This window comes from Gadus macrocephalus, chromosome 20 (genome assembly GCF_031168955.1).
Source record: "Gadus macrocephalus chromosome 20, ASM3116895v1".
NCBI classification, from domain to species: domain Eukaryota; kingdom Metazoa; phylum Chordata; class Actinopteri; order Gadiformes; family Gadidae; genus Gadus; species Gadus macrocephalus.
Window position 1 is genome coordinate 1,437,355 of NC_082401.1, and position 23,937 is coordinate 1,461,291.

Below are 23,937 nucleotides of genomic sequence, written 5' to 3' on the forward strand. Positions count from 1 at the left end.
TTCTGTGTGCAAAACGAGGCAGGTAACTTTTGAATCATTCCCTTCGTCTAATTGTGAAATCATCATCAAACAATCTACTCATTGAGCCAACAAGGCAAGTAATGTACAGGTTTATCCAGACAACAATGTCTGCATGTTACCTCAGCCCAAACCTAACTTCTGTTAGGTTCACAAAGAAAGTAACAGGGTAAAGTCATTGACATGAGCACACACTGCAGTATCATGACATAAGCTTTATTTTAGTACGAGCCAACAGACAAAGAGACTGTGACAAGCCTCAGAGTGATAGTCGCAGCCTCTAAAATATAGGATATTGCATTAGTAGAATAATAAATAACATCATACAAAATAAGTGGTTTATTGCGTTAAGATCATTATGCTTACTATACCTCTTGTTTAATATATTACCTATTAGACGTTTATTCAATAATCAATGAAAGCCCAGCCATAATAATGCACAATTATTGTTAGGATATAATCCAAGTATAAGTGTGAGTACGATAAGCACCACCAGAGGGCAGCCTCTGCATTCTAATGCAGGTTTAACTAAGATCTTGGCCCATCATGGGCATCTAATTAATGATGGAGAAACATGACTTATGTCAAGCAGAGATGCCTTCTGAGTGTGTGTTTCAGATCAATGTCGTATCTGGCTGCAGGATTCCTCTTGTTGTGATCGTAGATCAGCCCATTCAGTTCAGTGTGAATATCAACCAGATTGGTTTTCCTGTCAAAGAACAAAACGAGGGATTAGCGTGAACAATACAACGTTTATTTATATTTTTTATTTTTCCTTTATTTAACTAGGTGAAGTCCCATTGAGATATTGAAATCTCTTTAACAAGGGATTGGGGAATGTTTACATTTTATGATTGAGGTTGAGAACATGAAGCGACCCTCACAGACGTGTTATCAGATCCAATAACCAGCTGCTCTCTCTTACCTCCTCCTCCCCCTGAGCAGGCCGTCAGTGAGTGCCTCCAGGTAGACCGAACGGTGGTTCCCCTGCTCCAACTGACACTCGCTGGTCCAGCAGTGGCTCCAGAACACGTCCGCGTCCGTTGGGACCGCCGGCCCCCTGCCACACGCCACCCCGTCTGTCTCCAGGTCCGAGTCCCGGTGAGTGGGCGCGCCGCCGGGGCAGGCCCCGGGTTGCGGGACCGAGGGCTGCTGGACGCCGTACCTCTGGATGAAGAACAGCTTGGGTTTGCCAGCAAGCATGGGGCAGTTATTCCCTGAGAACAGGTGTCTGACGAGGTCCAGGTCCAGGCCAGCGCCTCGCTGGGCGGGGTCCGTGGCCAGCAGGCGGGTGGAGGTCCCCCGGCTGATGATGCAGCAGACGAAGGCGTCAGCGCAATGCAGCGCCCCCTCCCGCAGGGACACCTCCCTCAGAAGGGATTCCGTGGTGTGGGCGCTCAGCAACTGGTGGAGCTCCACCCGGAAATGGAGCTCTCTGAATGCTTGCTCCAACCTCTCTGAGCGGGTTGAGAGACCAACAGTTAGAGGGTTGTGATGGGATACTGGTACACTTTATTAGTTAGGGAGCGATGGTTCATGGATGGGGTGTTGACTCCCAGTCAAAGTTACTGGGTTTGATCCGAAAGTATCCACAATCCACTTTTAGGCATCCTGCTGCTTAATGACAGTGGATCATTTTGGACAGAAGTCCACATTTTGACCGTACAGAGCTATGCTTAGACAGGCATACTAGAAGCTGGTGTGATGCATAATATGGACACATCCAAAGGCCAAACTACAACTAGTATGAGAAACTATTGAGGGCCATTTTCACGGTCTTTATTGGAGGGGGAAAGCCTGCACATCCTCACCTCCGTCAGCTCCAACGCAGTCGATGATGAGACAGAATCCTCTCTGCTCCGCTTTCAGACTGTACTCCTCGATCACACTCTACAAGACAGTGAGGGGATTAACCCAGATGCACCTCACATCACTCTTCTTGTGTTATTTATATTTTATATATATATATATATATATATATATATATATATATATATATATATATATATATATATATATCAGGGGAGGCTTCTCCAGTGAGGAGAGGGAGGAAGATCCTCCTTAACATCGTTGTAGAATAAAAAAATGTAGATTGCCCAGACTACAAATGAATTAATGCCATTAAATGTGACTACTTTAATGCCTTTGTATATGTAATGTTCGTTTCCCTCGGTAAAGGGACATTAGCATCCCCTATTGCCTATTGACAATTAGTAATTGAGTAATTGTAATGAGTAATTGTCAACAAGTCAAATAATCCCTGCCTCCATTGACTCCCATTAATTTCCCCGAAAGTGTTGGCGGCCGGTGAATAACATGGGGTTCAATGGGAGAGAGGAGGAAAGTCCTCCTCTGAGTGGGTGTGACTAGCTAAGGGATCTTGAACTCGCCTATGTCTGTTCATAGCGCATGGCTGTGCTATGAACCAATGAGCAGGAGCCCTGGCTGTGGAGCAGCCTGGAGGGAGGGGTTATCCCCTCAAGTTTAGGCTACGAGAATCAACGAACCCGCTCAGTCGTATGCCTCGCTTCCACAGAACGGTGTGCTACTGTTCGTTGCGGTACAGTGCGTCTCGGTTCGGTTATATTGGCGTTTCTGTAGCCTGCGGATGGGCTGCGGAGCCCGCGGCCGGGCAGGGCTGCCCGCGGCCGGGCTGCGGAGCCTGCTGCCGGGCTGCCCGTGACCGATCTGCGGAGCCCGCGGGGAGGATTGACTTGATGTATAATTGAAGTCCCTCAATCTGAATTGGCTTAACACCATGACCAAAATTCTGAAACATCCATTAACATCCGCTTTTGCCTCAAACAATGTTAGGCTTACAGCCCATGCAAATAGTGGTGAAATAAAGTTATTTGAATGGTTTGTTACTCTGACCATTCTGATATTGTGGAAAGGATGTTAGTGAATGATTCAGAGCATGATGCATTTTATACGGCATCACTTTTGGTCTTCTGTCTTCATTTTTCTTAAAACAATTGTAGCTGAAAATAAACATAGCCAAATTACGACCAATAGCTTCAGTCGTTGAATGCAAAAATAGGCCCAATGGTAGGCCCCGATTTTTTTATTGAGTTTTACAAATTAAGAGTAGGCCTGATTTGACTAATTGGCATTGCATCCTTTCCTTCTGCCCTTATAGTCCAAGACATGCTGCCCACCAGCTTTCAAAGTACAATGCTGCCACTAGTGGATTTTATCAATAATTATCCCACCCTAATATTTTGTAGTTCCCCAAAACACCCTGAAACAACTTGAGCCTCACATACTTATGCCACCAAACGCAGGCAAGCAGGCCAATGGCAACCAAGCACGCAGTCCTTTCTCCCTCACTTCAAAAACCACCAGCCGCCACTGATACATATATATATATACAATTTGTCCTGTCTGGATGTTATTTAAAATCCTGTGCAGAAATAATGTTATTTAATTAACAGTATTTCTGCTAAATAGTATTTCACTAAATACACTCCATAAATTACCTCCTGGCTGACTGGCGTTGACACCGGTACTGTGGAGATTTGTGGAGCTGAAAACAAGAAGGGATGAGAAGATGAAAGTCAATGGGGATCAGTCAACGGACGGAGCCAGTGGGCACGAGGCGTAAAGCCCGATCCATACCTCCGGATCCGGACGAAATTCGTCCGTCGCCCCAAACGTTGCCTCCGGAACTACCCTTCATACCTCCGTCTGGTTTCAGCGTTGTTATGGATGTTACGCAATAAATCCTCTAGAGGGCAGTGACTGTCGTTTCACAAATCAACGGCATCGACAATCGCAAACATGACATCTGTAGAGATGATTTTGCTTTGTGTCATTCGAAGGGTAGGCCTAGGCGGTGGTGGCATGTGACACCCCTCACCAACCCGCAGATTATCTCCTCAAAATGTAGTTAAATGACCAGTTACAACTCATTGCCAAAGCAGGAGAACAATAAAATAAAAAGGTCAGGTATATAGTATAATATAAGTACAAAACGTTAAATACAATATATATATATATACATATCAGATATTATACTACTCTATCTATTTTCGCGAATGGTCTGACTTTTGACTCTATACTGCTGCCTCGATTTCCGGGGGTATTGCTCCGTTTCTCCCGGAGCACTCCGGATTCGTAAGCTCAGAGGCGACGGACCCATTGACGGACGAAACACCTCCGGGACCGGACGAAACGGTCTGTGTCCGTATTTACCGTAGGGTGTGAATTGGCCTTTACGCCTCGTGCCCACTACCTCCGTCCGTTGACTGATCCCCATTGACTTTGAATGGGGACGGACGCGCAATGCATTGTGGATCTGTGCGCTGAAGGCTCCGTCAAAAAGTTGAAAATTGTTCAACTTTTTCGGCAGCGACGGATCCGTCATCCAATCAGATCACGTATGTTAATTTAAGCACTGTGACACTACTCGGGCTCTGACAACCCTGGAAACCTCCCCCATCCGTCAGCCACACCTTCCCAGTCCTTTGACTGACGGTGCAGTGGGCACGAGGCGTTACTCTTTTCATTTATAATAGATGACGGATGGCAATGGCATTTCTATCAAATAACACTGACCCCACCTTTCGTGCCCACTGCACCGTCAATCAAAGGACGTCGGAAGGCGTGGCTGACGGATGGGGGAGCTTTCCAGGGTCGTCAGAGCCCGAGTAGTGTCACAGTGCTTACATTTGAATACGCAATCTGATTGGATGACGGATCCGCCGCTGCCGAAAAAGTTTAAATTTTTCAACTTTTTGATGGAGCCGAAGGCTCCAACGGAGCGCACGGATCCACAATGCATTGCGTGTCCGTCGATCAGTCAACGGACGTACTCGGTACGGTACAGATGGCCTAGTGTTAGTGCGCCCTAACAGTAAGGTATGCGTGTGCATGTCCAAGACCATTTTACATATAAACTTACCATTGTGTAAGGTCTGTGTGTGGTTTAGTTGTTGGAGAGGATAAGAATGAGTTTGAGTTGGACACTGAAAAGAGAGGTGAAAAAAAGGTGAAAAAATGGTTCGGTGGATTGAGATGAGGGTCCAAAAACAAGTTTCTTTCAAGCTTTCTACTTACATGAGCTGCAGTACTCTGCTGTGGAGCTGTCGGGTGAGGGAGTGACTGTATCTGAAGGGCTCCATCTATTTGGTTGTGATGCAATTATTAGCATTTATTTAAATATTCAGCGCTGTATCAATATGACAGGTGTATAGCAAGTTACACTAGCGCTTCACAGTGGCTTTGATAGTATATGGCGATATAAATATAAAACAATAATATATTTTGACATTACGACAGTCTTTTATTGGAACCATCTTATAGCAATATGTAACATACAAAAATACAACCTAAAATTATTTGTTTGCTGCCGTTTAAAAAGCCAATTAAAAAAAACCTAGGAATATTTATAGTTATAATTGAAATCCACTCCCACCTGATTGCTTATACAGACAAACTTTTTTTGCTAGATCAATCCTGTCAATATTTCTCAGACACTTTTCAATGAAGTCCAAGTGTTCAGGGGAACATTTATCCAGTTTCTCCAGTTCAACCACCACATCCAGGAAATACTATAAAGAAGAACAATAACATCCATGCATATGATTTGTCTATTTTGTATTTTTTTATAGGTGATCTAAAATGATGCATTATAAATCGAATGGTAATTCTACAATCGCTGGGGAAAATATTAAACCTAGTCTTTGAGGCCATGCATGGTCGAGGCCAAACCTCAAAGACTAATAGTCTTTGAGGTTTTAACCACACTTTTATTATTCATACATTTGTGGAATGTGAACAGCCATCAGATGTGCCATGTAAACGCGGCTCCGCGTTTACATGGCACATCTGATCCGCATAGATTTCTATGCGGCATAGATCTGTTCCTAAAAATGTGATCCGAATGTAGGCCTACTGTATACATGGCAGTAACAAAAGTGTCTGTTATGTCTCTCGCGCACACCTGCCACATCTCTGGACTGGCGGCGACATAATGGATGTCTTATCACTATCGGGGATTTTAAATTTGATTTTAATGAAAGCACAGCAGGAGAGAGCTTTTCTCTGTCTGCTCCTTCAATTAAGAATGAGGAGGACAGCGCAGCCATAGATCTTTATATTTACCCCCAGCTCCGCCGCAAACAAGAGGAATTTGGATGGGAGTCCGCAGCCAAGACTGGTGGGAGAGAGTGGTCTCTCTAAGTTAAGAAGTATTTTAACGTTCAGGCTGCAAAAGTACTAGTAGTAGCCTACTCATAGTTATCCCGGACGCGCGCGGACACTACGATACGCGTACACGTCATTAAAACAAACACCCATGTGCCGTCGCTGCATCCGGACACGCTTACCGGACAACTTTTACGGAGTGGTAACAAAAACGTGAATCAGGCAATAAATCCACTTTCCTTGACAGCGGTCGAGTTCGGTGTGCTTAAAAGTACCGACGGAGCTCAGTGGACCAATTGCGAACTAATGCAGCTGCAGCCCAATCTATTCTGAATAAGTGTATACATGGCGATTAAAACGGACTACACCACCTCTTCTATTCGGCATAGAATCTATGCCGAACAGATAATAATAATAATAATAATCCATTTAATTTAGAGGCGCCTTTCAAGACACCCAAGGTCACCTTACAGAGCATATAGTCATCATTCAAAACTATGTAAAACAGACTAGGAATAAAAGGAAAACAGAGGTTAAACATGAATAATAATAATAATTAATAACACTCAAAGACGCCTAAAGTGAAGGGGGGACCTCACTAACCACCACCAATATGTAGCACCCACTTGGGTGATGCACGGCAGCCAATCGGTGCCAGAACGCTCACTACACACCAGCTTGAGGTGGAGAGTTAGGGATGAGGTGGAGAGTGAGTGAAAAGAACATATTTAAACACTATCGACCATATTTAAACACTGTCGATCACATTTAAACAATATCGACCACATGTAAACACTATCGACCACATTTAAACACTATCGACCATATTTAAACACTATGGACCACATGTAAACCCTATCGACCACATGTAAACACTATCGCCCACATTTAAACACTATCACCCACATTTAAACACTATGGACCACACGTAAACCCTATCGACCACATTTAAACACTATCGCCCACATTTAAACACTATCGCCCACATTTAAACACTATGGACCACATTTAAACACTATGGACCACATGTAAACCCTATCGACCACATGTAAACCCTATCGACCATATATAAACACTATCGACCACATTTAAACATGTAAACCCTATCGACCACAATTAAACACTATCGACCACAATTAAACACTCGACCACATTTAAACATGTAAACCCTATCGACCACATTTAAACACTATCGACCACATCCAAACACCATCGACCACATTTAAACACTCTCGCCCACACCTACACACTATCGACCACATGTAAACACTAGCGACCACACTCAAACACTATCGACCACATTTAAACATGTAAACCCCTCTCGACCACATTTAAACCCTATCGACCACATTTAAACCCTATCGACCATATTCATACACTATCGACCACATTTAAACTATCGACCATATTTAAACCCTATCGACCACATTTAAACACTATCGACCATATTTAAACACTATCGACCACATTTAAACCCTATCGACCACATTTAAACCCTATCAACCATATTTAAACACTATCGACCACATTCAAACACTATCGCCCACATTTAAACACTATAGACCATATTTAAACACTATCAACCATATTTAAACACTATTGACCACATTTAAACACTATCGACCACATTCAAACACTATCGACCATATTTAAACACTATCAACCATATTTAAACGCTATCGACCACATTCAAACACTATCGACCACATTTAAACCCTATCGCCCACATTTAAACACTATCGACCACATGTAAACCCTATCGACCACATTTAAACACTATCGACCACATCCAAACACCATCGACCACATTTAAACACTCTCGCCCACACCTACACACTATCGACCACATGTAAACACTAGCGACCACACTCAAACACTATCGACCACATTTAAACATGTAAACCCCTCTCGACCACATTTAAACCCTATCGACCACATTTAAACCCTATCGACCATATTCAAACACTATCGACCACATTTAAACTATCGACCATATTTAAACCCTATCGACCACATTTAAACACTATCGACCATATTTAAACACTATCGACCACATTTAAACCCTATCGACCACATTTAAACCCTATCAACCATATTTAAACACTATCGACCACATTCAAACACTATCGACCACATTTAAACACTATCGCCCACATTTAAACACTATAGACCATATTTAAACACTATCAACCATATTTAAACACTATTGACCACATTTAAACACTATCGACCACATTCAAACACTATCGACCCTATTTAAACACTATCAACCATATTTACACGCTATCGACCACATTCAAACACTATCGACCACATTTAAACCCTATCGCCCACATTTAAACACTATCGACCACATTTAAACCCTATCGCCCACATTTAAACACTATCGACCACACCCAAACACTATCGACCATATTCAAACACTATCGACCACATCATGTAAACACTAGCGACCATATTTAAACACTCACACAATTTGATACATATCACCATATAGATATAGATTTGTGCTGATTATATTATTACGATCTATCCTTGTATTTAAATTGCGGATCCCCATAAAGGGTATAAATTGCCATCCCCGTATTGGGTTCCAATAGGTTGACTGACTCTCCGTCCATCCTTCGTATCATCTGCTGTTCCAGCGCCAGACAAACGGCGGTGACACTACCGACGGAAAAAGCCGTTACGTCCCATTGTTTGGAGTGAAAGCAGTTTCTCCCTATCCATATAATATATATATATATAGATCTACACATATAAATAGTTTATAAAAGAGTTAAAACTTTACAAAAACACACTTAAATTACTTAAATTACTAAAAACAACGCAACACGCACGGAGCTACTGGATAAGCGTCCTACTCGCGTCGGCGCCATGGCAACCGACAAGATACAAGATACAAGATACAAGATAATACAAGATAATTGTATTCCGAATGAGGCGTATATATTGTAGCGACCCTGGGACAGTTAAATAGTTTGTGTGTTATGTGTTGCATTGTATTTCGTTGTCCGTTATGCCAGTTGTTCTGTGTGCATGTATTGTAATGTTCTTCTTGTCAATCAGTGTGGGGGCGAATCATTAGATCAGCTGGGGGAGGGCCTTGGAAGAACAGGAGGGTGGGGGCCTGCACGTGAGTGAGACGACCGTCTTGGGGGTTGCCCGGGTAACTGGGGTTTGTTTTGGTGTGGGTTCTCTGCCGTTGTTTACGGGTTTCAGTGATCTGGTTTTGGTTCATTAAAAGTTCCTTCAATTACTAATGACTCGACATCGTTATGTCACCGGCGAGGTCATTACAATATGATCATTTTCTGTTCCGCATAGAAATATATGCGGAACAGATGTGTCCATGTAAACGCGGCAGTGTCTTGGCCGATACTTCCTTCATTACAGATATTGCCATTTCTACGTCGAATGTATAGCTTACCTTAACTTTGTCAATTTTTTCTCTTGGTACCGTTCTACTTAATAAGAATATTAAGTTTTTTATATCTCCATTTGTTATATTCTCATTTATGTTCACCATCAGCACCCTGTGCAAATCAAACACATTTAATTTGGTTTAAGCTTTAACACTTGACTGTGGTAACTTTCCATGGATCTAAAGAGAGGTAGGCTACTCAGTTCTCACCTGTATCGGGACAACACATGCCTGTTCCCCAGGGCGTTCTCGACGTCATGAGCTTTGGTGCTGAACAACTTCCACAGAATGTCAAAGCGTTTTATCTCAAACAATAGTTCGACCAGAAACAGGTCATTCATCTGCCCCTGAATGACCCCCGACCTCAGGAACTCTCCAAGGCCCTCTTCGTTACTGTCCAGATCGAGGCGTCCACACAGGTACAGCATGGTCCTGCACTCCCCCGAATCCAGGGCTCCGGCCATCTCGTTCACGGTCTTGAGCAGCTGCATGGTCGAGGCCATGGTGAGGGTTTATCCAGAATCAAAAGCGCTGTGAAGCAGAGGCAAGCATGAAGGTCTGCATGTAGTTGCGTTTTAACCCCTTGGCTAACGTTACGGGTTCAATTCCCGCTTCGGAGCGTTATATTCAAATTAAATCACAAAATACGACATTGGCCTCTTGGTTGTGACATAAACGAGAAATACTCACATGTGTTTTTTGTCAAATGCAATATTTTAATGTTTCAGAAATTGGATTTCACCTTAATGTAGGCTATTGCATGCCTTGCGTCCCTCTGTCCCCGTCTCTATGAGTGAAGTATCGACTGAGTGGTAACGTTGCGTATTTTACATACTTCTCGGAACATTTAAAAAAAATCCCTGGCGGTTTCTACGGTTTCTACGCAGCGCCAGCGGCTATAGCGAAAGAGAAACGAAACTGAAGATATGTGATAACTTCTGATATGCGTCACAATTTCGTCCTGTATGTGTTCATCTGGATTCCTTAACACATTAACAACTCCGGCTTGTACTGATATAGCAATTTTCTGAATTGGTAAGCTCACTCAAAGATACACAGGCCAACAATACAAACGGACAACTACACATCATCCTAAAATAGAGGCCAAAGCATACCTTACCCTGTCAGTAGCCTACATGTCCCCGTACACGACCAACTCCATCACTAATCACTCACAATTTACATCACTAATTACCTACTAATTACTTCTAGAAGCTCACTGTGAAACATGGGATTAGCCCACAGTGCTGTACAGATGAATCTACATTACTGAAGTGATCCGGGTGAGCTTCCTGGATCATCTAACCCCTCAGACACACCTCTATCCGAGCGCAGAAGGCGCACAGCGGCCAATAGCGGCGGCTCTCCACCAGTGGCTCACTGTTCTCCAGCAGTGGCTCTCTCCAGCCCCAGTGGTCGCAGTGTGTCGGGATACCACATGAAGAAGGTGCTCCCGGTCCAGGGATCCTCCTAAGGGAATAGTCCCACTCTTGTCTCTCGGACGTACCGATAGTCGTTCTGCGTTGTTGATGCAGTCCCTGGATGAGCGTTCACCGTTCAGCGACGTTCCTACAACGGGTGAGTGTCGGCTGTCCTAGCAGCCATCAGGGGTAATGCGTCTCCCAGGTAGTCGCAGTCCGGAACACCGCTACATGTGTGGCTGTGGATCCGAGTGTCCGACCCCCCGGACTGCGACCACATGGGCGATACATAACGGAACGGATCGGCTCACTCACACCACAAACCGGTATTTGTAACGCACCGATTGACCATCGACGTGTTCCCCGTCATCGATGAGCTAGAATCGGATGTGTCAGTGACCAGGCATGGAGGTAGCTAGGGCTAGGTGCAGGTTGCTAGCAGGCTGCTGTCGCTAGCCCTAGCTACCTCCATGCCTGCTGGAGCTACTTAGCTGCTAAAGCTAGCCGTGGTCGTGCTCAAGCCTTCGTGGCATCCCCGGTGTTTTGGTTTTAATGTGGTTCACGTTTTCATAACACCCAGGGTGAACGCCATCCGAGCGCCGATGGTGCTCGGAGGTGGGGTGCTGAAGTTAACGCACGGCACGACAGTCGATTGTCATGACTTTGGGTTGAATGATTGACCCAACGTCCTCGGATATCAGGGATAAACAGTGTAGGATTCAGTGGGTGGCCTGTGGGACCTCTGATTGTGATCAAAGGATGCCTTTATTGTTCTCTAAAGCAGCACCATCGTTTTGCCACACCGTGTGTTATGGTGGCGATCATATCACAGACGGATGAACTATTCAAAATCCACATAATTCCATGCCATCTGCTGCCCATTTTCTATTATCATCATCCTCATCCCTCCACCTCCTCCCTCTTCATCGTTTCCACTGTGTGCTGTGGGACCAGGCTGCCCATCAGAACTACATTCTATTTTAGAAACTCTGCTTACCCACCCTGGGTCTCCTGCTCTCACAGAAGGGCCTTTTTAGTTTCTGCTTGCCTGTACAGGCGTTTATTATGTTACACCTTCGTTTCTTGTCTGAAGGTTGTTGATAGCTGCGAGGCGCGAGCATTGAAATATGTTGCTGTGGATCATATGTATTGCTAAAAACATTCTTGTGAGTCAGCTCTTACGCAAGGGCTCCGAAGTAGTTTTTTTTTTTTATAATGCTGCATCTTTCGATGATCATTTGTACAGTATTATCTGATTGGAACATGCAATCAGGCGGTCAATGTATTATTGACGGTCTGTTATTGACTGTGTGTGCACTATGTGGAATATATGTTGACTCTATGCAGCCAAACAATAGAATCCAGCTTTCACCCCCTTACTTCTGCTTTGAACAGCTGGGGCTATGGTACTCTGATTGAACGTATTTACCAGGGGTCTGACATGAGTGCACAATGCCTGTCCACTGCTGTCTCTGTGCCCCATGGAGGGATTCACAGCCTGGAAGATCAGGGGCCTCATTACAGAAAAAATCCTAACTTCTCACCCTAACTTAAGTTAGGGACTCAAAGATAGGAAAAATCCTAACTTCCTATTACAGAAGCAGTCCCTAACCTGTTGGCCATTTCCTATCTTATCTTTGGCCTCCTATCTTATCTTAACTTGGGTAATCCTAACTGTTATGTAAATCAGATTTTCGATCTGCAATCGTCAGTTTCTATGCATGAGATTGATAGAACAAGTTACTTTTAACATTAACAGAGACTGTTGATAAAGGATCTTTGTTAATAACGGCAAGATAGTTGCACTAGTACGACGTCATGGCGGGTATCGAAACAGGGAACAAGAAGAGAAGTTATAAAGTAGTAAAGTAATTCTTCCACCAAATTCAAAATGTAATATCTTTGCAGGCGTTAAAATGAAATTAAAATATTGCCAGGTAAATTTAAGAAATCATTATGCGGCCCCTGTAGCCTTTCAGACATCACGTTTCTGTTGTGTTGATCCTCGTCATCATTGTCAAGCAGACCTACTAGCAGTGCTGCTGCCATTTTTTTCAGTTATTGACAGTTATTTTGAATTTAGGACAGGGTGTATGGCCACCTAATTTAGGGATCCTAATTTAAGAAATTCCTAACTTAGGATAGTTCTGTAATCGATAAATTCCTATCTTAAGATAAGATAGGATTTCTTCCTAAGTTAAGTTAGGAAACCTCCTTCTGTAATACCAAAACCTCTAAATGCTTTCCTATATCAAGATAGGATAGGATTTCAGAGTTAGGAAGTTTCTGTAATACGGCCCCAGAGCTCTAATTAGCCTGACGTGGATTAGCAGCAGTGGGGACTGTCCTCCACGACGCTCGCTCCCTTAGCGCCCGTGTATCACACAAGCAGCTTTACACAACGTCGGCAGCAATAGGAAAACAGGTTTGCTGCATTTGTAGTTCCCCCCCCTCCGCCATAGGCAATGGCAGGGGGGAGAGGGCCCACGGGCTCTTTGATTATGCTAATCCTGCTGAGGATTCATATTGACTCAAGGTATATGAATGTTTATTAACTGTAAAAACTAGGGCCCGACCGATTTATCGGCCTGCCGATTTAATCGGCCGATTATAGCCTCTTTGAAAATAATCGGCATCGGCCAAAAAGACGCCGATTACAACCGATTTTTATTTTTTATTTTATTTTTATTTATTTTTTTATAAATGTTATTGCGATTAGTATCCTGCAGATTGCGCTCCTACTCGCCTTGCTAACTAACAACTTTAGCTGGAGTAAAAAAGAGGAGATTGAATTTTACCGTACAACATGAAAGCACACTCGCTCAGGCAGCTGCGCGCTCACCTCACCAATGTACACAAGACGCGTTGTTTGAGCATGTTGTGCCTGTTTTTCTTTAGGTCCCAGGCCATGTTAATTTGTTATACTGTAGACTCTAACGGTGAGACCATACTGCTCAGCACGAACGTGTTAGTCACTGCTCACGAGCGCAGCACATTGGGAGTTAGTTATTTATTTTACATTTTACATTACACTCATTTTTTACTGTAAATGTATTCTAAAACACTCAAAGGTTCTTCATTCAATTCACATATTCGTCAAAAGTGTTTAAAGTATATTTAAGGTATCAAAAACTACGTTTTATATGTTTTTTTTTTTATGTTTTTTTTTTAATCGGCCGATTAAATCGTAATCATAATTTTTCTCTGAAAATAATCGGCATCGGCATCGGCACTCAAAAATCAATATCGGTCGGGCCCTAGTAAAAACCTTGAGCATAGCCCTACTGTTACAGAGCAGTCTAACATGTTTCTGTACTTCACAGAGACTGAGGCTGGGCTGTGAGGCCGGGCAGGTGGGCTGCATGCTTTCGTCAAGTCAAAGACGACCTCATGTCAGACTTCAGGCTTGTTTAATCATCATACACACCTGGGGCCTCATTACAGAAACTTCCTAACTCTGAAATCCTATCCTATCTTAAGATAGGATGACATTTAGGGGTTTTGATATTACAGAAGGAGGTTTCCTAACTTAACTTAGGATGAAAACCTATCTTATCTTATTACAGAACTATCCTAAGTTAGGATTTTCTTAAGTTAGGCTCCCTAAATTAGGTGGCCATACACCCTCAAAATAACTGTCAATAGTTGAAAAAAATGGCAGCAGCACTGCTAGTGGGTCTATGACAATGAAGACGAGGAACATCAACACAGAAATGTGATTGCTAAAAGGCTACCGAGAACGCATAATGATTTGTTAATTTGTATTTTAATTTCATTTTATCGCCTGCAAAGACATTTAATTTTGAATTTGGTGGAAGAATTACTTTACTACTTAATTACTACCTCTTCTTGTTCTCTCTACCAATACCCGCCATGACCGTACTAGTACTGCTAGCTTGCCGTTATTAACAAAGATCCTCAACAGTCTCTGTTAACGTTAAAAGTAACTCATTCTATCAATCTCATGCCTCATGCACACTCTGAGTGCAGAAACAGACATAAACTGACGATTGCCGATCGAAAAATCGGATTGAAAGAACAGTTAGGATTACCTAAATTAAGATAAGATGGATGCCAAAAATAAGATGGGGAAACGGCCAACAGGTTAGGGACTGCTTCTGTAATAGGAAATTAGGATTTTTCCTATCTTTGAGTCTCTAATTTAAATTAGGTTAAGAAGTTAGGATTTTTTCTGTAATGAGGCCCCTGGGGCCGTATTACAGAAACCTCCTAACTCGAAAATCCTAGTCCTATCGGGTTTGGTAACTATGGTAAGGCTTAGGACCGGATTTAGGAAAAAAGTCATTACAGAACGGCAGATCCTAAAGTCAGTCCTTATCTTAACTCCAGATAGGAAATGTGTATTACAGAAATATCCTAAATTACCAAAATCCCAAATAAACGGTCCTATCTTTAGGATGACCCATCAGCTCTCCTAACTGTTATTTACGTTACAAATTAGCGAGATGGCAGCTCTTTTATTACATGTAGTGCTGCAAAAGTGTAGACGTAGGCCTAATGGTGATCGACGAAATATGTTAGTTGAAAGGCTTAATCCGTAATCCGACTCCGTAACTACGGAGACCCCTTGAGCATTCGAAGTTCTCCGTTGGGATGTCGGATACGCAATGCGATTCTCCGCCCGATCTATCCTTTATGTTGACTACAAACCATGTAAATAAACTTCAAAAGCTTTTCAAAACTTATTTGGTGTTTTATTAGTCCTTAATTTGCAAAGTAAACAATATACGAAGTAAATAAGGTGCAAAGTCAAACCGGAGAAGTGATTCCGGAAATGATTGTGTTAGAGGACCAATCACAAGGCTTGCCGTCTCCGTTGCGTCGATGGATAGTAAAAAAATATTGGATGCGCACGTAAGCTTCATCTGTTGCTAGGTAACAGACATAAAAGCTGAATGTCGATGCTAGATCGACTACTTAGGATATCTTAACCTGAGATACACACACAAACATATCCTATCTTAATTTAGGAATCCTATCTTATCTCAGGTTAAGATATCCTAAGTAGGCGATCTAGCATCGACATTCTTGAAGTTTACGTGCACATTCAATATTTTTCAACTATCCGTCGACGCAACGGTGACGGTAAGCGCTGAGATTGGTCCTCTAAATCATTTCCGGAATCACTTTTCCAGTTTGATTCCGGTTCCGGTTCGACTGAGAACTTTGAATGCTCAAGGGGTCTCCGTAGTTAGGGAATCGGATTACGGATTAAGCCTTTCAACAAACGTATTTCGTGGATCACCATTATGCCTACGTCTACAATTTTGCTTCGCTACATGTAATAAAAGTGCTGCCATCTCGCTAATTTGTAACAGTAAAGACAGTTAGGAGAGCTGATGGGTCATCCTAAAATTAGGACAGTTTATTTGGGATTTTGGTAATGTAGGATATTTCTGTAATACACATTTCCTATCTGGAGTTAAGTTAAGACCCTGACTTTAGGATTGGTCGTTCTGTAATGACTTTTTTCCTAAATCCGATCCTTAACCTTGTTACCATAGTTACCAAACCCGATAGGACTAGGATTTTCGAGTTAGGAAGTTTCTGTAATACGTTCCCATATCCCCAACTTTGCTCGGCGAAGAAGCGGTTATATATTATCAAGGAGGTGCATGTGCACCAGCAGTATGTTCCACCCAGGATACGCTCTAGTTTACAGTCAGAATGCACACACTGGAAAATAATGAATTTACCGGTAGTTTATTTTGGTCAGCAGCAGAAGACTGGGGCTTGTTCTTGCGGTCTACTAGGCTTGCAATGTTCTTTTTGATAGCCTAAGTTTGGAATAGTGAAGGCTATCCGTTGTTGTTTGTGCTGCAATTTTAGAGCAACTAAATACATTTTTTTCCCATTGTGCAACAGACTAGAAGGTGACCAAGAAAGTGCTGTAGTAGTAACAGCTCTGTTAACATCGTGAAGGAGTCTAGCTCTAATCTGCTACCCTTGAACGGACAGATAAAGGTTAACCCCATTGCAAGTGTGGTCAGAGCCCTGGTTGATAATTAATAGTTTGAAGTTGGCCTTTTCCCTCGGCCAGTGTTGCATGTTATTGAATGGGGAACAGGGCCGCTATAAGGGCTCCTGCACACAATCAGCTGAGCTCATTTGCTGGGCGGATGGGAAAAATCGTGTCGCTGGATCTGTGATTGCCTTTAATGGGGATTTGTGAAGTCTAGCTTAGACGCTGTAGTATCGACTGAATATGATCCCCACTATTGACGTGCACCTATGCTGCAGGGCTGATGACACACAGCCCACACCCCAGCTTCTCTTTCCATTGGACCCCTGACCTGGACTTCATTGAATTTATTTGTGTGTGTGTGTGTGTGTGCACACACACACTCGTATCTGTGTGTGGCGTGTGTGTACTAAGCATGCCTTTGTGTGCACGTGAGGAACACACACAACATTAAATACAAGACTTAAGCACCACAGCTGTAGCACAAGTTGACTGGCTGGATTCAGGGTTGAGCACTAAGCAGGGATGCAGCATTGTCGTGCAGCGTCCCAAAAGCAAGCTAAACCTGGGCGTGCAGTGTCAGGCAATCTGACCCTTAGATCCATTCGATGTTGTTGAATGCATCTACAGGGAAACTGTTGGGATGACATGAAAACATCATCATCATCCTTATCTGCTAGACCCAAGGTGTGTGCAGATATTCTACGTGTGTTGCGTTTCCTTTAAGCTGATCCATCAATAGTGCCTGTGTGATTTCCCTTTGGGTGAATGTTGCTCCTACTGCCTAGTCTGCAGTGCAACTCACCAAAGCTTTGCACAATGTTCAAACCACCTTTCTGCTTTGTGATGATTGGAAGTAGGCCTTCTCTCCTTCTATGGAAATGTTAACCTCCACAGACTGATGCCTTAAAACAGCAATCCTTCCTGATATTGCTGTTTACGGTTAGCTTGATTAGTCCCATTAGAAGTGCAAAGAAAACTTAACAGTAATCGGCAGCTGGAAGAGATGATTTGGGGCCCACCCTGGTAGATGAACAACAAGCCAAATGTTGTTCACAGGCACCCCCTACCGCTTTTTGGAACGGAGATGGTAGCGTGTGAACACGGAGCTAATTTTGAGCGGGGGACTCAGCCGCAGCTCTGCCTGATGTTCAAAACCTTTTTGAATGTGGCTCATACATAGCTGGTCTGAGTGAGCAGTTCTCCAAAAAGAGAATAATTCTGCATAATTCTGGATTCATCCTCTACTACCTCGTCCCGTTTGCGGAATGGATACATGGTGTACAGGCCTTATTTTGCATGCTTAAAATGTTGGACCCATAATCTCTGTCAGGATTTTCATTTATTTTTTCAGGGGCATTTTTGGGAAAACTCATCTTCTGAATCATTACTAAATGACACCAAATGTTGGAGAAAATGCTTTATGGATGTGTCGGATTAAAAAACAAATTTGGGAGTTTGATTAAATTATTGGCCAAGTTATGTGGAAATCTAAATATTTAAATGAGCGAACAGTTTCAAACAACTCCACTTCAGAATGTGCCGGACCCTTGAAACCAGTTATGCTGGAGAAGGGCGGCAAAGCCAAATGGAGCAATACTTTTATCAGTCATTACATGTTATAGTAGTTGTAGTTTGACCTTTTTAATAGTTCACTTTTTGTATGAGACGTGACCAACTGTTGCTCTTCAACAAGAGGAAGTGACGCATCCTGTTTTTTTTTACCAGAGCTGTTGTTCCAAATGAATAACCAGTAACTAGTAGGTTAGCCAGATGGTACGCCGACCTGAGCCTACCCTGAGCTGAGCCTACCCTGACCTGACCTGATCCTACCTTATCCTGACCTGGGCCTACCCTGAGCTGGGCCTACCCGTACCCGAGCTGAGCCTACCCTGACCTGACCTGATCCTACCTTATCCTGAGCTGGGCCTACCCTGAGCTGGGCCTACCCTGACCTGACCTGATCCTACCTTATCCTGACCTGGGCCTACCCTGAGCTGGGGCTACCCTGAGCTGGGCCTACCCGTACCTGAACTGATCCTACCCTGACCTGAGGGTAGGCTAGAGTGAAAGTATCTGATGCCATAACCAGACAATGACTTTCTTTAAACCAGATTGTTTCTATGTCTGGTAGCACGAGCCCGACATGTCAGCATAATCTTCTTTGGTGTCATGGCTACTGTACAATTAGCGTTTTTTTGTGGAAACATACTACAGGGCTTCCAGCGTCCATCAATCCATGATGTGTGAGAACGGACTAATCACAATGGCTATGGACTGAACGCTGAACATTAGGGGCAAAACTGAACACAATGATATCTAAAGCAGCTGTTTTCCCTGCCCTCTTCAGCTTTCATTTGGTGTACGACAACATGTCAGACTCGAGGGGGGGGGGACAGAAAACAAGCTGTTCATCATTTACAACACACACGCACACACTCACACAGGAAGCTGCTTGACCGGGTGGTTGCCTGTGTGTCCAGGCCAAGCTAATTGTCCATTGTTATTTCCAGCCGTGCTGCAGTTACCTGCCAGACTGTCTGTCCGTTCTCACCCTGCTCCCTTGTGGAACGAGCCACGGCTCACCCCTGCTACCAAGTTGAGCAGAGGCCACAGGCCGGCTCATTCCAGGAGCCACTAGCCGGCTCATTCCAGGAGCCACTAGCTGGCTCATTCCAGGGGCTACGAGCTGGCTCATTCCAGGGGCTACGAGCTGGGCCCGGTGAATGATGGGAATCAGGCTCTGTGGTGATCTGAATGAGGAGGATCGGGAAGAAGAAGAGTGCCTTAAGCCAATTGGATGTTTGGTACTACAGAGAGGTTTGCTTGTGTTTGGAGCAGTGATGTTCTGACTGGGATGTCCAGAAAAAAGGCCATGTGACAGTAGGCATTTTTACACTGCCAAGCCGGTACGGTCGCGTCTTGGCACTCTCTGCAATTTCACTGTCTTGCCTGTGTAAAACCGAGGGGGTTAAATCCCCCGTTGTCACTGAGCTGGCTTTCTTGGTTCGTTGGAGAAAGCGGGGCTACGCACAGAGATTAGACCTCTTTAGAATTATTTGCATACTACGAATGTTTTATGATTCAAGACACTTTCATGCAAGAATGAGTATACATCTGAGTTTAGGCTACAAACGCGATTAACTATTTACAAGTTTTGATGACCACTTTTTCATCCCGACAAAAGCCTCATGAGGAAATTCCCTCGGCCTTCCTGTTCCTCTCTTAATTCGCACCATCTTTCCCCGTCTTCGTTAAATGTGACTGCATAAACTTCTCTCACATGATCAGTAGCTGGCGGATTAAACCATCTCTCCAGTTAGAACTACTCATGTTGATATTGCTGCATTGCTCTGTTGTAGAGACACCGTAGCAATACCTCTAACACCCAAGTCCCGCCCCTGGAACCATGGAGCCATCTAATCGCATTTATATCAAAATGAAACCGCCAATATGTGTAGGGTCCGAGAGGGTAAATTGAGGTGCGAACTCAGAGTGGTATATAACCTTGTTCCTGCGGACCATGCCGAGAAAAAGAAGTGCATAAGACAGGCATATTTGGCAGTGTAAAAACGTTTAGTAATGCAGCTAGTTCCACTGTTAATTCTGGAGAATATCTTGCTTAACCTCCACACATTCGCATATTCGATTATTAATTTGGATAATCCTGAAATCTTTTCTAAATAATGGCATTTCAATTGGTGTGTGTGTGTGTGTGTGTGTGTGTGTGTGTGTGTGTGTGTGTGTGTGTGTGTGTGTGTGTGTGTGTGTGTGTGTGTGTGTGTGTGTGTGTGTGTGTGTGTGTGTGTGTGTGTGTGTGTGTGTGTGTGTGTGAGAGAGATCAGGACACTGTACCCTGTACCCCAGTCAGACCCCCCCGTCTGGCCGCAGCCCTCGAGGTTGGCCTTTTGTGGATGGATTTGAGAGCACTACATATAGTGCTCAGTGCACCATACCCCCCTTCTCCAGAGTCTTGATAAGTGCTTGGCCACACACACACACACACACACACACACACACACACACACACACACACACACACACACACACACACACACACACACACACACACACACACACACACACACACACACTGTTGCATCCATCAGCGCTAAACACAGAGGAATTAGCGGTCATGTGTGTTAACTGACCCAGTGTTTCGTAACAATATAAATCATAAACCCCTCTAGACCTTTGTATATGGCAGTTCTTGGCCATTATGCGGTCAATGTTATGAGGCTGAAAGTAATTTCTCTTGTAATTTGTTGCTCGAAAAATGTGTTAATGCTGCGTTGCTTTAATGTGTATTCGGTATCGGTACTGAACCATAGGGGTGTTCCCACTGACTTTATCGTGAATGTTTCTTTAAATCTGCTTAACAAAATACAAATGTACTCTTGTTTCCAGTTCACTGCTGTTATGTGAATATTAGTGGGTGGTTTATCTAAATAAGCAGTCGGGACCAATTCTGCAATCAGGGGCCATTATATCACCTCAGAAGAAGAGGGTCAACGAGATGACGGAATTAAAATGGTGGCGGTCAAGCGAAGGAAGCGGAGGCTTGATGGAGCGAGCGTCAGAGGAGTTCTGCTACGGCCCTGTGCGTACCAGCGGAGCTTCAGTGACATTTTAGTCACCCGATTTCTGTAGCCTACCTCATTATTAATTCATATTTCTTGGCTGAATCTGTTTCAGTTGTACCTAGTCGCATTTACCTTTTATCGATACTCTAACGTTTCCACCTCGACCCTCATGCAGAAAACATTATTCTCGATTTTGATACATCTTTTCAAATGTTCAGTGTTTCCACTTCCAACGTTTTCTTTATGCAAATTGCAAATGCTGATAAAAGCAGCTGAATGGAAACACACCCGAGGCCTCACCAGAGCTCAGGGCTAATTTGTTTGTGGTGATCCCCGGCGGTGCTGTAGGAGAGATGGGAGGAAGGGAGGGGCGTAGGCTGGGCGCTAGAGAGATACTGGGCTGGGGATCTGCTGGCCCATCACCTGCAGCGCTCACCTGTCGGGCTCAAGCAGGCGGAGCAGCGTGGCGGACAATCTGTGTGCTGGCTCCGGGCTCCGGGCCCAACCCAACATGTCTGGCCCTGCAGCTGCGGCAGAGCTAATTTTAGCCTGTTCACCAGACCAACCATATATGAGAGAGGGAGACTCTCTCTCCCTTACCTCTGGTGTGCTGTGCTAACCACCTCTTATAATGGGGCCCACAAAACATAAAGTCCTGCATTTTTGTTTGTGCTAAAGCAGTCAGCAGTGGTTCTGCTTGCGTCTCCATTTTGTTTGCCTCCCTGACTACAAGGGGGACAATAATTGTCTGTTACGTCTTGCCTCTAGCTTATCTAGTCCAGAAGACGACAGGTCTACTCTTTTCACCTTACCTCCTGGGTCCGAGGCCCCTGTCTCGTTGAGAACACAACATGTCACGTCTTGCTCGATGCTCGGGAACCCTAGTAACCAACCAACCCGGAGCAGGTGGGATTCAAACCGCAGGTCTCCATAGCACACCACGCCCAACTGCCGTCGCCGTGCCGACCCCAACCACCACCACCACACCCGCGTCAAAACAAACGCTGATGTTGGTAGAATGGTTCCCGGGGACAGTCGGGACACGTCACCCGATCGGGGGCGGGAGCGGGCCGCGGTCCGTCCTCTCGGCCGACCCAGCCCGGTGTCACCCAGTAGACATTGATCGCCCCGCGTGTGTGTGTGTGTGTGTGTGTGTGTGTGTGTGTGTGTGTGTGTGTGTGTGTGTGTGTGTGTGTGTGTGTGTGTGTGTGTGTGTGTGTGTGTGTGTGTGTGTGTGTGTGTGTGTGTGTGTGTGTGTGTGTGTGTGTGTGTGTCGACTCTTTGGCTGTCGAGGAACATATTGTCATAATCACTGTAGTAGTTTCCATGGCAGAGAGAGAGAGAGAGAGCGAGCCTTGGAAAAAGGGCCGGACTGTTTATGTAGGACAGAGGAAAAAAAAAAACACACGCGTATGCATGCTTATCTTATAGTTTATTTTTTATTTTTTATTAACTGATGTTTAACTGGCTGAGTTTGACCACATTGTGAATGGAAAAGGGCTCAGGCAGCCAATATGACACCAGAAAAGGTTTTCAATTAGAGTGTGTATGTGTTTTCAACAACAGATTAACATGTAATAGGCAAACCAGTGCTAATTTGTTGGTTTAACTGGACGAGTAAACATCTATGTTGATATTCATGCGGGTTTCTTCCTGAAAAGTAATTGAAGGAAGCCTTTTGCTAACGTTAAATTGGCAAAGAGCAGATGTTGGTCTGATCTTCCTCCTCGTGGGTGTGGGTGTCATGTTGTAATTCAGTTAATGAAGGTGGTTCAGTCAAGGGTACTAAAGCACTTGTGGGAAGCTGTTCAGCTGTCTACGGGCCAAACTACACAGACCGAACCAGTCCATGCTGGGGCCTCCGGGCTGGGGCCTCCAGTCTCTTGGGCCTCTGGGCTCTGGAGCCTATGGGCTCTGGGGACGGGGCTTTGCCTGGCTTAAAGGCTGATGTTTCCAGGTTATAACCATGTAATGAGACGTTGGAGGCTGGAGGAGAAGAACCACTGGGACAAACGTGACCCGACTCTTTTTCCAGTGTGGTCTCAATAGGTGTATTTCACAACAATGGCCAGAGGAACATGAATGTCTCTCTTGGATTATGTGAATTTGCATAATCCCAGTGTCGTGTACATTCTCCACAGCATATCATCTTTTACTTATCTTTATTATTTTTCACCTCAATGGAGGCAACACCAGGGAAAGCCCTGTGTTAACCCAGAACGCCGCTATTATTAAGGCTAGGTGTCACTTCTGAGCTAAAACGTGTCACCTGTCAGAGAGGAGAGACACCCGTCTGTCCTTTCTGCTCAGCCGACAGGTGTGTGTGTGTGTGTGTGTGTGTGTGTGTGTTCCTCTGTGCAG

General features: G+C 44.3%; 2 protein-coding genes and 1 long non-coding RNA gene across 5 annotated transcripts in view; 1 reads left to right on the top strand and 2 right to left on the bottom strand.

Annotated features, from left to right (window-relative positions):
* Positions 1-213: 213 nt before the first annotated feature.
* On the bottom strand, positions 214-10,092 carry LOC132449221 (CASP8 and FADD-like apoptosis regulator). 2 transcript variants are annotated; one of them, XM_060040955.1, is made up of 9 exons: positions 9,800-10,092; positions 9,596-9,701; positions 5,435-5,570; positions 5,077-5,141; positions 4,922-4,985; positions 3,498-3,544; positions 1,830-1,908; positions 944-1,475; positions 214-727 (listed from the first exon to the last, which is right to left on the bottom strand). In XM_060040955.1, the coding sequence occupies exons 1-9, from the start codon at positions 10,090-10,092 to the stop codon at positions 598-600; spliced, it is 1,452 nt and encodes a 483-aa protein (XP_059896938.1). In that variant the 3' UTR covers positions 214-597. The 2 variants fall into 2 exon arrangements, with proteins under 2 accessions (XP_059896938.1, XP_059896939.1); XM_060040956.1 differs by lacking the exon at positions 5,435-5,570 and adding an exon at positions 6,124-6,175.
* A 934-nt stretch (positions 10,093-11,026) lies between these two features.
* The window catches only part of LOC132449220 (hyccin 2-like), a 64,383-nt gene continuing 51,472 nt past the window's right edge, over positions 11,027-23,937 (top strand). For both annotated transcript variants that reach the window (XM_060040952.1, XM_060040954.1), the window contains exon 1: positions 11,027-11,167. The gene's annotated coding sequence lies outside the window, so the exon portion shown is untranslated. The remainder of the gene's footprint in view (positions 11,168-23,937) is intronic.
* Positions 20,178-20,694, bottom strand: LOC132449226 (uncharacterized). The gene is made up of 2 exons (XR_009523542.1): positions 20,627-20,694; positions 20,178-20,590 (listed from the first exon to the last, which is right to left on the bottom strand). It is a non-coding gene; the product is annotated as an uncharacterized LOC132449226 (long non-coding RNA).